The following is a 15,602-nucleotide window of genomic DNA, read 5'->3' on the forward strand; positions in this document are numbered from 1 at the left end:
GAGAGAGAGAGAGAGAGAGAGAGAGAGAGAGAGAGAGAGAGAGAGAATGAATGAATTCATCTTTATTAGCCTTCTCGGCTATTTTTTACAACACATAATCTTACAATAATTCCTCTACATGAGGTATAATATATACTTTTAACTTTCGCTTAAATTGTTCGATCCTCTCGCATTGCCTTATATCAAATGGTAGGGCGTTATACATATTTAGACCTTCATAGAATAGACTCTTTTGTCCGCCCCTCGTTCTACGAAACCGCACCACAATATTCTCAGCTTGTCTTGTTTGTCTGTTACTCACATCACCTACTATTTCTATTTTGTTACCTAATTGTCTAGGCATTATTCCTCTTATTATTTTAAAAATAAAAATACATACATTATATAATAATCTCTGTTTTATATTCATAAACTGGAGTGCTTGCAGCATCAGGTCTACCTTGGTACGTCGATCACATTGAAGTATAACCCTCATAGCTCGATTTTGCGCAACTTGTAGCCTATTCAGTAATGTGTGACCCATACCAATTAATAACGTTGCACAATACTCAAAGTGAGGTGCTATGATAGACTTATACACAGTACATCGAGTGTACGCCAATATATCATTTCCTATTCTGTTCAAAAACTCACTTTTTTCCCTATTTTCTTTAACATATAATCACAGTGATTCTCCCAACGGAGTTTACTATCGATCATTACACCCAGCTCAATTATAGTTACATTCAAACTTTTTACTATTATGTCTGTTTTTATTTCTTTCCTTATACTTCTAACTATCATATATTTGGTCTTATCTGCATTCATTTTTAACATATTCACATTCATCCATTCTTCAAGTATACCGAGCACCATATTTAGTTTTATTTCTATTTCCTCACAACTTTCTCCTGTTACACTTGCGGTCGTGTCATCTGCAAATAATCTAAATATACTTCCCTCCGGACAGACTTTAACTATATCATTTATATACAAAATAAACAATAGAGGTCCTAATACTGATCCCTGTGGCACGCCATATACTGTCTCAATTATTTTAGAACACATATCATTGAATCTAACTTGCTGCTTTCTATTACTTAAATACGATCTTATCCATTCCAGTACCACTCCTCTTATTCCATACTGATATAATTTTTCCACTAATCTTACCCTATCTATTGTCTCAAACGCTCTCCTGAGATCCAGGAATAACACCCCCACCATTTTTTTCTCCTCAATTATCAACTTCCATTCTTCGATAAAACTTTGAATTGCTGTCTCACACGACTGCTGTTTCCTAAATCCCGATTGGTATTCGGTTATTATTTCATTGTCATCTAGAAATTTTTCCAACTGTTTTTTTACAACTAACTCTAATACTTTTTCATATATCGGTAACATATTAATCGGTCTATACTCGCTCGCTTTTTTTGGTTTGTTTACCTTTGGTATCGGTATTATCGTGGATGTTTTCCATCCTTCTGGAAATTTACCTGTCCTAAGCGAATCATTTATTACTCCTACAAACTCATCTTTTATCACATGTAGCACCATTTTCAGTATATCACTACTTATCCCTTCCTCTGTTCCGTTCTTTCGTGGTAGTTCCCTAACAATTTGTTCCAAATCACTTGCACTAATTGGCTCAAAATTTTCCATAATTCCCTTATTCTCAATTACATAAATAGGTCTCCTACCCGTGCCTTCTATCCCCTTATTACTAATAGATTGCACAATGTTGCTAATACTTTTTACATAATATATATTAAATTTATCAGCTATATTGCATTCTTCTATGTCTTCTAATATTTCAAAATCTACATTATCGATGTTCTCTGAACCCCTTTGCTCACCTTTAATTAATTCTTTTAAAGTTTTCCACATTTTTGTAGGATCACTCCTATTATTATCTATCATATTCTCATAGTATTCTTTTTTTTTTGCCCTGATAAGTTTAACTACTGCATTTCTTTCATTTCTGAAAAATTCCCAGTCCTGTTCTTTACCTGAGTTTATTGCTCTACTGTGAGCCTCATCCCTTCTATCTGCTGCCATTCTAATTTCATCTGAATACCACATTTTCCTTTCCCATATTTTCGGAATCTTAAACTTTTTCTTAGGTGCTACAGTATCCAATACACTTACTATACTATTGACAAATCTCTCCGCCCTTATGCTTATATCTAGCCCTTGACCTTGCTCAGTTCTTTCTTCTATTATTCTAAGAAATTCATCTACATTAAATTTACTATAGTCCCTGCCTCTAAATTCTTTATATTTATTTCTATTTTCATTTATATTAAATTCTACTTTTAGCCATGTATGGTCCGTGATTTTAGGTTTCTCATTCACTTGTACCTTTATTTCTTTATTCGAAAAAATTAAATCTATCATCGTTCGACTATCTTTTGTAACTCTCGTTGGACTATCAACGTATTGCCTCATCCCTAGGTTTTGCATTACCGTTAATAATTTCTTTGTGTAAAATGAATCTACCATTACATCTATATTAAAGTCCCCTATCACTATACAGTCATACTTTATTATTAAATCTTCAACCGTATCTTCCAAAAATCTCACGAAATCGCCATTTGACGCACTCGGCGAATGATACACTACTGCTATCATACCTTTATACAAATTCTCTCTTATTTCTACCACCACGCACCAACAATTTGACACTATCTTTTTCTTATCAACTATTTTAAATTTAATATCATCCCTAACATATAGCAGTACTCCTCCTGTGTTTCTATTTTCAGCATCACATCTAACTATACTATACCCCGGTACATTGACCTCACTATCCTCAATTTCTACAGTCAATCTAGTCTCGGATAACGCTAGAATCACAGGATTCACCCTCTTCATAATCTGATGTTGAATTTCGTCCTCTTTTTTTCTCTTCCTCCAATACTTTCTTAAAAGTCGGACATTCAGAGAGAGAGAGAGAGAGAGAGAGAGAGAGAGAGAGAGAGAGAGAAAGAGAGAGACTATTTGCGTGTCTTATTACATATGTCCTCCGGGGCGAAGCCCGGGTAACCAGCTAGTATATATATATATATATGTATATATATATATATATATATATAATTACAGCACAACTACATATTAAAAATAATTACAATATAAGAAAATCAATTTTTGGCCGCACAGTATACGGGAGGTTCCAGGTTCAAACCCTGGCTGGGGTAATATTTTTCGCAATAAAATTTAAAAATTATTTAATTTAGAAATTACATCAACTGATCAAAACCCATGGTCAAAATTAATAATGTCTCGATGATTGATCCGAAAAAGTGCTGTGTGAATCCGACAAACCAAGTTGGCACACAGTTTTTCAATGTTCATATCGAAAAGACGTTATAATTGCCAGTCACGGTCGATTTAAATTACTTTAATTAAAATCAATTTTTGTTGTATTAAATTAATCTGAGTATCTCGCAGTAATGTTTGGACGATTTTGTAGTTTTCTCACGCCTAAAACAATTTTAGCTTTTAATTATTACAATTACCTATATATTGTAATTCCTTTATAATAAGAGGGTGATTTTTATTATAATAAAAAACTTGCCTTTTTTTTTTAAATTATATACAGACGACAAAATTGTTGATTGAAAATGTCATCAAGTCACATTAGTTTCATAAAGACATGTACAGCTAATGAAATTTTCTATCAATTTGTATTAATGTGAGATTTCCATGGTAATAGTTGAGATTTACGATTTATTGTAACATGTTTGTTATATTTATTATAAGAAAGTACCCGATTATGAGATACCATATCTATTTTGTGTGATTGCCGGAAGTCTAAGGGCAGAATTGAAAAATAAAGTAGGTCATTTTGAAGGGAATTTAATAAGCTTTAAGATGCTGAAATGTAAAATTTAATTTAAATATTAATTTACTTCTTAAGTACTATATCCGTGAATTGTATGCCTTGTCTGTATTTTTACGCATATTATACAATAATGAGACACGCGGGTCATAGACATATATATTTATTTAAATGAAGTAAGCTTTTTAATATTTTAAAGCACGAAAAAAATATTGACTATTTCTGAAATAGAAGACTTATACTATAGTACTTGCATTTATAAGAAGTATAAGAAAAAATGTATTGAATGGCCAATTTTACTGTCTGCCTGTGAAAGATAGAGAATAATTAATAATTAACATGCTTAATAAATAGCGATTGTGAGATGATCTAGCCTAGTGGAAAAATCCGATGCAAAATTACGAAATTTATAAATAATATACCTTTTGCAAGAAACATATAATATATTCAAGTAGATTTAAATAAAAATGACGTATATATTTTGTCATAATTATATAATCCGTAGTGACGTAAAACCATTAATGACATTATTGTAATCCTGATAAAAATAAAAGCATACAGCAAGCATTGGCGAAATATATGAAAGAAGCATAAGTGTAGCGAGGAAAGAGTAACGAAATCTTCTTTTTTTTTGTAAATGTTACATATATGTATAGTTTTTCCAAGTGAACATCCGTCCAAATGGTAAACATATCTTACATATTGCTTAATTTCTGTAATCGGAGAAGAACTAGTACTTAGAGTGATGATACACTTAAATATTAATCGCATAAATATATGATGTGCATATCTGACAAATATATGATATACAATATATCTGCGTGATAGGATTTATTGGTAAGTTTTAAATAGTTGTTAAAACTACATATACATATACGTACATACATACATACATAATGTATATATCGAATCTTATGGAAAAAGTGGCAATCACTGTTTGCCTTGCAATACCTTGTGCCATAATAAAATAATAAAATACAATAATTTATTAAATTAGCAATTGATATACATATGTTTCATAAAAGCAATTGTTTCCTTCTTGGCATTGTAAACTGAAGTAAATAAATGATTCTATTCTATATATATTCATAAAAACACTCGTTTATCTTTGTTTGTTAATGATTCATAAAATATTCTTATACGCGGTACTTCGGAGAAGCGACATAAAGACTCGCGCATCAAGTGTACTGTGACTGTGATATGAGCCGGCGTTAAGAATTAATAAAGATACATTCGCAATCGGGAATCTGATACTTGAAGCTGTTTAACTTATAAAGTTACTAGTGATTAAAAATAAATAACATTATAATAATGTTACTAAGTAATAACTTTTAGCGTTTTCTATTTTAATTTGCGGAAAATTAGTGTTACCATAAATAAGAAAATATTTTATAATTTTTTCAATATTTTTTTATTTAATTGACAATTATATAAAAATACTTTACAATATACTATTTTATAATTTGTTCTATATATATATACGCAAATATTGAACAAATTATAAAATATTAATAAAAAAATACAAATATTGAAAAAATTATAAAATATTTTCTTATTTATGGCAACTCATATGCTAATTTCTGTTTTATCTTTCATACACTTTTAGCTATTACCATCTCGTCGATGATGAAAGATTTGTACATTTCTGATGATAAAACAGTGATTATATAAGGTAAAACTCCTTCTTTTGGAATAATTGAATAGCCAAAACAGTCGATAATGTCAGTATTCTTCAATTACCACCGGGCCCCCGGGCAGTCACGAAAATTTACCCAGGGTTGTCGGTCTTTAATAGTATCTCGTCGGTGACATTGGGTATCACAGTACTTTGTATAGCGCAAATTCTTGTGTAAATAGACTGATAACATCTGCAAGTAATTTCTCCAATAGAGTTGACTCTTTTGGTGGCTCTGCATCAATTTTTAACCGAAAGCTTTCTCGTCTACTCTCGTAACTTAAATGCTCTTCATACTATGTTGTGTAATTTTATTGTTTTTGTTTTTTTTTCTTTTGTACGTTAAAAGGTTTATTACTCGTTAATAAAGTTTATTATTATTATTATTGCTATTATTATTTTTTAAGATTTGGTTGATTAGATCCAGCTTTATACGCGATCAGGTTCATATGCGAAAGTCCATATATGGACCATGTATAGCCTAAACTCCCAAAGTCAATAATGATTTGATATTGCGTTAATTGTAAAACCCCACTTGTGCTACTAAGCTGACCCTTTTTTAATTCATAAAAAGGTTACATTTAAAATGAAAAATAATGTGCAAATTAAAAACTTGCACTTTGTTTTCTCATCATTACAGATCGCTACCATTTCTCCTATTTTATTTCGCTCATAAAGCTTCCTCTATGAGGAAGCCAAATTAATAAATACTAATAATTATGCAACGAATAAAATACAAGCTTCCTCATAAGAGGAGCTTTGTGAACGAAATAAAGTAGGAGAAATGGTAGCAATCTGTAATAATGAGGAAGCAAAGTGCAAGCTTCTAATTTGCATATTTTATTATAATATGCCTTTATGTGTTTAGCTCATAAAAATGTAAAAGCAATCTGGACGCATGGTGGTCTTCTCAGTACGCAGGAAGCCATTTGGAAAGGTATACCAGTGATCGTAATGCCTTTCTTTACGGATCAAAGACCCAATGCAAGAATATTAGTAGCTAAAGGTGTTGGCATACACTTGAATATTAAAACTTTGTCCGCGCAGTCCATATTGCACGCAGTTGAAGAAGTACTTTACAACGAAAGGTATCATATTTCGATTATGTTTTAATTATTACTATTTAAACAGTTTAGCAATATACTTACATTTCAAATAATAATTGAACTCTAATGTATAATTAGTAGATATATGTATATTTTTAAGCTCAAAGCCAAAAAAAGGAACTTGGTTTACAAATAGACCTTAAACACTCATCCATCCATACCATATAAACTACAAACCTCGGCTATTATAATTTCTTCGCTTATGTTCTAACCTGTTTCCACTTCCTTTCTTTCTCTTTCCAAAGCCTTTTTAGTATCCTCCCTTTTTCTATTCCTAACTCATCGTTACAAAGTGTATCTAATTTTTCTTTATAGCTCTTACCTAAATTTACAAACCAGTCGCCAATCACCGTACATTCACCTATGGCCACGTTCCGTAACGCGCATATGCGCGTATCTTCTATAATAAACGTTACGTATACTATAGATAAATGCGCGCATATGCGCGTTACGGAACGCAGGGTATGTAATGTTCCAAATTATCCCTACCCAACTTACAAAATCCACAACTTCTTACATCCTCCTCCAACCAATATTTATTTGCTTTCTCCGTATTACCGCACCTCAATGTTATCAACGCTCTTATACCATCACCCGACATTGACTTGTCCATATTTACATTTGATAAATATCTAGGTTTATCACACGCTATACCCAGCTTCTTATATCTTTTATTGTACCGCGCATTTCTAACCTTACTGTCAATAGTTTGTTCTTGTATATCCTGTTCTCTTTCTCTTATTACCCTGAACATGTCGATATCCTCCTCTCTTGCAGTTCTTATTGCTTCAAGACCCCACCCCAAATTATTAAAATAACCTTCCCTTTCGCTACTGAATAGATCTTTCTTACCACTCCCCGAATTATACTCCACTTTATCTTTTTCCTCCCCACATGCAGCCATTAGCCTATTCTTACTACTTTCTCTACTCCTCTTTTCATACCTCATGGCTCTTAATCCCCATTCAATTTTTAATTTCTTTATGCCCAACTCTTTCGAGATTATATACCGCGGCGTACAAAATTCTATTCTAAAAATCCATCTGATGTAGTCCAGCCAGATCTTTTCTAATTCACTTTTCTCCACCCACCCCCATACTTTCACCCCATATTCCATAACACTTCTAACTAAATAATTAAATAATGTCTGTTTCCTCTTGAAATTATCTTTACATATCCTTTCACCGAGACCCCATACCTTATTTGCTGCTAATCTTTTTTTTCTGGCTATTTCTTTAATATGATCCGTGTAATTTCCTTTCCTGTTAAACGTAAACCCCAGATACTTAAAGGTTTTCACCTCCTCTATTCTTTCCTTACCCCACTTCCAATTTCTTCTACCTAACTTACCACCACTATTAAAAATCATAACCTTTGTTTTTTCTGTATTTAGATCTAACTTTCTATCCTTCATAAATCTTTTCAGTGTATCCATTATATCATTCAGTGCCTCTTTATTCTTAGCCAGTAAAACCATGTCGTCGGCGTAAGCTAACGACCATACCCTATACATGCCCAATACAATTCCGCCTATATTTTGCTTTTCTAACGCTTCGTCCAAATCCGCAATATAAAGACTGAACAGGTCTGGACTCAGAACACACCCTTGCCTCACACCTTTCTTCGTGATGAAGTTTCTCGTAATCTCCCTGCTTGTCCTGACTGATGTCTCCGTTTCTTTGTATAGCCCTTTAATCCTGTTTAACAAGCTGCTGCCATCGCTTTTTTGTTCCAGTACCTCCCATAATTTTCTCTTATCTACATTGTCGAAAGCCGCTTTCAGATCCATAAAAAGAGCATACACCTTGTCAGCTCCACGTTTCTTTCCTTTCTCCCTCTGTACAATGTGGTTCAGGATAAAGATGTTGTCCATAGTAGATCTTCCCTTCCTGAAGCCCGCCTGACTTTCAGGTAGCATTCCTTTAGCTTTTATAACTTTCTCCAATCTATATTCCTCAGAATTTCGGCATACACCTTATATGCTGAGCACAGCCGTGAAATTTCTCTGTAGTTTTCTGCCTTCTCTTTATCTCCTCTTGTACAGCGGTACCACTATGCTCATTTTCCACTCCGATGAAATAGTTTCTTCCTTCCATATCTGCTTTATTAAGTACCAGACAACTCCTCACCGCTGAACCACAAAACCTCTAAGCCTCCATCGGAATTCCGTCTATTCTAGCTGCTTTACCTAATTTCATCCTCTTTACTGCATCCGCTATTTCCCCTTCTTCTAACTCTTTCTCCTCGTTTTGCTCATTCCTTTCGTGTTTCTCACCTCGTATTTCCACAACAGTTGTACCGTCCTCTTTTTCACCTACCTTTCTCTCAGTTCCATTCTCCTTCATTGTTAACACCTTCTCCGTGCCTCTCAATAACTTCATAAAATGCTTTCTCCACTCTTCTCCTTGAATATTGTTCTCCGTCCGCTCCTTCTTCTTTCTTCGCCTGTTTATAAACCTCCAAATCTCTTTTTCATTCTTCAAGTTTCTCAACTCCTCCTCTTCTTCAGCTCTTTTGTCTTTCCTTCTCTTCTCTAGCAACTCCTTAAAGCCTCTCCTTCCTTCTATAAGTCTTCTCTTCTGCCTCTCCCCTTCTTCTATTTCCTATACTTCCTTTTAACCTCCCTTTTTTTCCTCGTGCAGCTTCTGTTCCACCAATCCTTATGACCTATTTCTTTCCTCTTTGACTTTTTAACCTCCTTAAAAATTAGTGCACTATGTATGACCTTTTTTATTCTTCTCCATTTCTCTTTTACCGACCATGACTTTTGCCACTTTACACACCCTAGCTCCGTCGTCCTTTCGTTATATAGTCTCCTCGCTTCCTTGTCCCAATTTATTATTTCCTCACGATGTTTCGTTCCTCGTCCTCTTTTTCTCCTCCTTCTGCAACTTGTCTTCCGATCCCCTCCAACTCCATAGCCAGAGGTAAGTGATCCGAGTCCACCCTGTCGTTTACCTTAAATTCTAAAACTTTGTCATGAATGTATTTGTTTACAATAATATAGTCGATTACCGAACTCCCTCTCACACCTACATAAGTAAATTCGCCTTCCCAGTCACTCATTGTTCTACCGTTTAGTATATACCAGCCTCTTTCATCCATCATATCCGTAAACTGCCTACCTCCATTACATACAACTTTATCCTTACTTTTCCTTTCCACATCATAGTCTGCCAATCTATCCCTTCTAAACCTCCCCTATCCTTATATTAAATCGCCTCCTATAATTATTCCTTCACGCTCATGCCTTTCCGTAATTTTCTTAAATATTGTCTCTAAATCATTCACCAGACCTTTATTATAAATTGTGAAAATATTCAGCATTGTACCTTCTCCTGAAAGCCATGTATGAACTACGCCATCTGATAACATTGCAGTCTTTACTTCATCGTAACTCCTAATCCAATATGTTCACCCACTCGTGAGAACCTGGTAATTTGTCCTTAATCCTATCCCATCCTTTCTTCTGTAGCCACGTCTCGCATAATCCTACAAAATAATTTCTTATTATATAGTTCCAAAAATCCTTGTTCTGTCTCTCTAGACCCGCTACATTCCAGAATAAAACCCTTCTTTTTCTGTTATTATCTCTCTCCAGTCTTCCATTGTCCTTCTTACCCTCTTCATCTTCAACCGTATTCCTCGACTCATCCTTTAATTGGCTGTCCTTCAGAAATTTTTCCCTTCAATGAGCGTGTTTTCCTCCTCACTCCACACATACTTCCTTCCTTGTATTTCTAATTTCTTGTATCCTATTTTTACCCGTTTTCCATCCATCTTTTCTTTCCACGCGCGGTTTTTTATCTTTCTTTGTACCTCTCTTTCCTCGTACGACAGATCGTGATCGATGAAAATTTTCCTGCTTCCTAGCTTACTCTTTAATTTCATTACAATTTCCTTTGAATCCCAGCTGTCCATTTCCACAACAATTACTTCCTTTCCTAACTTACCTGATGTTTGCATTTTTTTCACCCTCTCCTTGACTCCAAACTCCTCCAAAAATGTCTCTGCTGTTTCCCTTATACATCTACTGTCCTCCTTTTGCAATCCTCTAATTTTGTTTCTTTTTTCCCTCTTATCTCTTATGCTTCTTTCGCTCTTCTTTACTAACTGTCACCTTTCCTACAATCTCTTTAATTTTGCCACTCTTTTCATCCACAACTATGCCTTCCCTTGTTTGTTCCATCTTCCGCAGACTAGCCTCTAACTTATCCATTCTGTCCTCCAACCTTTTTTCTCTTATGGTCCAACCATCCTCTAATTTGCTCATTCTTTCTTTCATCCCTTTCATCTCCACCTTCATATCCTTCAACTCAGCATTTATCTCTCTCAAGATTGCCATCAATGAGCCGTCTGCTTCATTCTTCTGCAATACCGTCGTATCTCCGTCCTCTTCTCTCTTCTCTCTTTCGGGTCCGGTTCCAGCCATTCGCTTATCTAAACCTGGAGGCGTTCTTACCTTCTTGTTATCTCTCTTGAAAATGTCATTCGCACTATGTTCTTGTTCCTCTCTTTTCCCCTTAGCCTTCTCTATTTCACATGCCATACTATTTTCGCTTCTCACAAAATCTAGTATGCTGATGGTCGAACTCGCTCTTTCTTTCCCTCATTCTCAGTTCTTCCTTTGAAAGGCTTCCTCTTCCTCTTTTCTCCTCTTTTGGTACAGCAAAAGTTTCTTTATTCGTTTTTTCCTTTCCTGACTTATCTAAAATTGTATCTGTACTCACATTCATATCTGTTATCAACTTGCCCTCGTCCATCTTTATGCCTAATCTATTCCGCCAATGGGCTCGCTCAGCGCACGCCACCGCTACACACTCCGCGTTGATGATTAGTTGGTTCTTAAAGTAAGAACCAATCGCGCTCGACTATTACTGAGCAGTTTGATTCGCTGAGCGCGCTCAATGTCGCCACCTATACTATATCCACGCAACGCAAACGCTTCTTTTTAGAACGCAAACGCAGCTCTCCCCCCTTTTCGCTCCCTAACCTCTCGCTCTCCACTTTGCCTTTAACGCACTTTTACTACGATATTAATGGGCTTCCAACTTCCTTTATTATCCTATCTTGATTCTCTATTATTCTTTCTACCTATTTAACTCTTTAACGCCTGTTAGGCTTCTTATTTCACCCATACGTACACACCACACTCGCTCCTCTAACCAAGTCCTAATAATGTTTAATTAGTATAATCGATTTATTAATTCTTTTAGAAACAGTTGCTTATAAATTAATAGATTATAAATTTTTTCTTTTCTGTTTATGTCTTGTCCTATTTGTCTTTTTAATGAAGATGCGGTCTTTAATTAAAATAAAATTTTTGTATTACATCATTAATAATAAAACATTTGTTTGTACAGTTATACAAGAAACATGAAGCAATTATCCAGTGAGTTTCGGGATCGGCCAATACCGCCATTAGATTTAGCTGTTTGGAGTGTTGAATACACCGTTCGCCATCCAAATGGAACTTTAGTAACACCGCTGAGATCTCAGAGCTGGGTGGAACAAAATCTGATTGATGTCTACGCAATTTTGTTTCTTAGTTTCTTCATAATATTGTTAAGTATATTTTTTGTAATAAAGCTATTAATTAATTTTTATTATAATTATATGTACACTGCATCTAATTTACGCAAGAGTAAACAAGCGTAAGTCGTATTAAAAATTATTAACAGGCTTTGCGTGCAGTTGCTGCATATAATGTTAATGTAAAGAAGTGAAATTACCGTAAATATAGAAAATTTTGTATTAATTGATATTGTAATTAATAATAAAATATGTTACACTAAATTGTAAAATAAATCAAGATTGTGGTAAAATAAAAAACATTTAATAAAATATTTTTGATGTATAAAAGCTTCTCTTTGACGATAAATAAAATAACACATTATTGTTAGCAAAATTTTTATTCCAACATTTACGTAAATATAAATATTTTTTAGAATTCTCTTAACTTGAATGTAAGAAGACATACGTCCGTTTGCTCAAACGGTTACGTGTAATCATTGATATGAAACGAGGTATACTCTCGCAAAGAAAATAACTATGAGTTGAAGATGAAAGGAGAAGCAACCAAATATTGATACACAACTGATTATTTTGTTTTTAATGATTCCTGGAAGTGAGCACTTTTTTTGTCCAAGTAAAATATAATATAGTTTAAATAAAAACTTTATAAATTACAAATTATTCTTGATCATTTAATTTTGTACACGTCTTGAATAAGTCGTAATCAGCACGAGGTCCAAGAAAGAGACACGGCAATTCGAATGTCTACGAAGTATTTTAAACGTTCTATTTATTTTGTAATATAAATGAGCAAATGCCACAATGGCTGTTAAACAATACGTAAATGTAGTGAAAATTCATTTAAACATATACATGTAGTAAATATGGCAAAGAAATATAAACTCATATCTAATTCACGAGAATTGAATACGAGATACTTTATGTTTATGTAAACTTCATAATACAGAAAATATATCCAGAATCGTAACGCAAGTAATTCGAAACTAAGTATATGTAAGAGATATTTACAATGTTTTATCATTAGCAATTTGATCAATTGTCGTAATAAGGAGCGAATACATTTTACGAGAGACTAATTATCCGTATAATTATTCATACACGACAACATAAAAGACGTGTAAGACTTTAGGTAAAAGTTACGCGTGGTTGCAACCGATATTAGCGACGTTTTACTTTGAGCACTCAAAGGAAATAATCCCGGTAGTTAAAGCACAGGATTATATCGTGGGATGATGCCCAGCAATCAACAGCGAGGCGACTGTACATTTCAGCATCCCATGTAAAAAAGGAAATCTCCTGAATGTTCTGCAATCAGAGAGCGCATATATCTACAAAAGTAGTACCCTTAGTTTGCTCCATGATTGTTGCCCAGAACATCAAGAGTTACCTTATAGCCATTCTTTCACATGCGTGAAATAGTTCTCCCGCTTTTGGGAGACTGGCGGAATAGTGAAAGCCCAGCAAGCGATCACGGATAAAACCTCCTTCCGTATCAAGACATGTAATGGGCGAATCCCCGAAAATGGCGACGTCCGTCCTTCTCATGAATTTCGTCCTTCCTTCTCCCGGGAAAAAATATTCATATCTGATCATATATGATCATATATGAATGGCCATATATGGTCAGATATGGAAATTGGCCAGATCTGAGGATATATGATCTGGTATTATTGTATATGTTAATATCTGATCAGGTATGATCAGGTACGAACTATATATTTATCAGGTATAAACATATATGTTTAAGTAAGTTTCAGAAAATTGTTATATATTTTCAAAAGTTATTTTTTAAGAGTGCAACTTTATTATAAAAGTAGACTCCACGATACAACTAATACAAAAATTGTGCCGCTCTATAGTGCGAGACAGTGTCGTGTCTTTTAATACCGTTCTTATAACACTGTTTGTCAAATTTTAAATACGAGAAACAGATCCCATCGAATGCCATCTATTGAATACTTTGAGATGCAATATCTGATCTGATCATATATAATATTATATGACTATATAGGTTCATACATGATTATATATGCTCTATATATGGGTATGTAAAACTTATATCTGTTCATATCTCATTTATACATGTTCATATACTGTCAAATATGAATATTTTTCCTGGACATTTTGTTCGCGGATATAAAAGTCCGGGAAAAATATTCATATCTGACAGTATATGAACATATATAAATGAGATATGAACAGATATAAGTTTTACATGCCCATGTATAGAGCATATATAATCATATATGGTTATCTATCGCCATATATGATCAGATCTTGTGTCATGTATAATGTACGATGTGATCATATATAGCGATAGATAACCATATATGATTATATATGCTCTATACATGGGCATGTAAAACTTATATCTGTTCATATCTCATTTATATATGTTCATATACTGTCACATATGAATATTTTTCCCGGACATTTTATATCATTATATCCCAATCTGGTCGTATATAGACAGATCTGATCATGTTTCATATCATTTCCGGCCGTATACGAACATATACAATCATATACAGCATCGCGTCTTGTCATATATGATCATATACAGTGCCGATACAGTTATGTATGGCCATACATAATTATATCTGATAATACATAGCCGAACATTCTTTATATACGACCATGTAAGGCCAGATACGATTATGTATAGATACGATTATGTATAGTGTCATATCTGGCTACACATAATAATATGTCTGACCATATATGAACTTATATGATCAGATCTTGTGTCATGTATAATGTACGATCTGATCATATATGGCGATATATAACCATATATGATTATATATGCTTTAGATATGGGCATATAAAACTTATATCTGTTCATATCTCATTTATATATGTTCATATATGTTCATATCTCATTTATATATGTTCATATACCGTCAGATATGAATATTTTTTCCCGGGCTATCTCCGTGGTCGTCCTTTTCAATAATTCTGGCCTCGTCATGAAATCATCACACCTTCGTACACCCACTGCAGATATCGGCGGCAGGTCTCAGAATTTCGGATAGCTATAATATACAGCAGACAACTCAGGATAGCTCGGACACTTCTGACCACGATGGACGAATGATGTCGAATGCTCTCTTTTTTCTCGTCTCTTGTTCTCGCACGCACGTACTTCCGAGAAGAACCCGGAAATCGCTTATTGCTAGGTCGCTATGCGGCTGCGCCGCTTCGCGCGCTACGTTCACACGCTTGTTACTAAATCGTATCGAATCGGTTGACGCTTCACAATTGTCATAAATGGCATCATGCTTCATGGGCGAGGGACCTCAACGCGGCAATTCAAACAAATTTGTATTTGTAAAATTGAGAAACAGTAGTATAGAAAATTCTTCTTGTTAAAATATTCATGTCCTGAAGAAAGTTTTATAAGACAACATAACAAATTTTAAAAAGGGTGAGTTCTTGCAAGCATTATATGTCTGATTCGTCGGAA

General features: G+C 34.1%; 2 protein-coding genes across 4 annotated transcripts in view; one reads left to right on the forward strand and one right to left on the reverse strand.

Annotated features, from left to right (window-relative positions):
* The window catches only part of LOC112466574 (UDP-glucuronosyltransferase 2B17-like), a 41,870-nt gene extending 29,462 nt beyond the window's left edge, over positions 1–12,408 (forward strand). Inside the window, exons 4-5 of the mRNA XM_025034732.1 lie at positions 6,364–6,583; positions 11,965–12,408. Coding sequence (XP_024890500.1) covers positions 6,364–6,583; positions 11,965–12,259 — 515 coding nt within the window. The 3' untranslated portion in view covers positions 12,260–12,408. The remainder of the gene's footprint in view (positions 1–6,363; positions 6,584–11,964) is intronic.
* A 480-nt stretch (positions 12,409–12,888) lies between these two features.
* On the reverse strand, positions 12,889–15,282 carry LOC112466576. 3 transcript variants are annotated; one of them, XR_003042159.1, is made up of 3 exons: positions 15,038–15,282; positions 13,524–13,782; positions 12,889–13,441 (listed from the first exon to the last, which is right to left on the reverse strand). XR_003042159.1 is itself a non-coding variant. In XM_025034735.1 (3 exons), the coding sequence occupies exons 1-3, from the start codon at positions 15,105–15,107 to the stop codon at positions 13,354–13,356; spliced, it is 330 nt and encodes a 109-aa protein (XP_024890503.1). In that variant the 5' UTR covers positions 15,108–15,282; the 3' UTR covers positions 12,889–13,353. The 3 variants fall into 3 exon arrangements, 1 of the variants encoding a protein (XP_024890503.1); XR_003042160.1 differs by having other exon boundaries at positions 13,524–13,797; XM_025034735.1 differs by having other exon boundaries at positions 13,524–13,695.
* Positions 15,283–15,602: the final 320 nt, after the last annotated feature.

This window comes from Temnothorax curvispinosus, unplaced genomic scaffold, assembly GCF_003070985.1.
Source record: "Temnothorax curvispinosus isolate PA1 unplaced genomic scaffold, ASM307098v1 QBEX01016368.1, whole genome shotgun sequence".
NCBI classification, from domain to species: Eukaryota; Metazoa; Arthropoda; class Insecta; order Hymenoptera; family Formicidae; genus Temnothorax; species Temnothorax curvispinosus.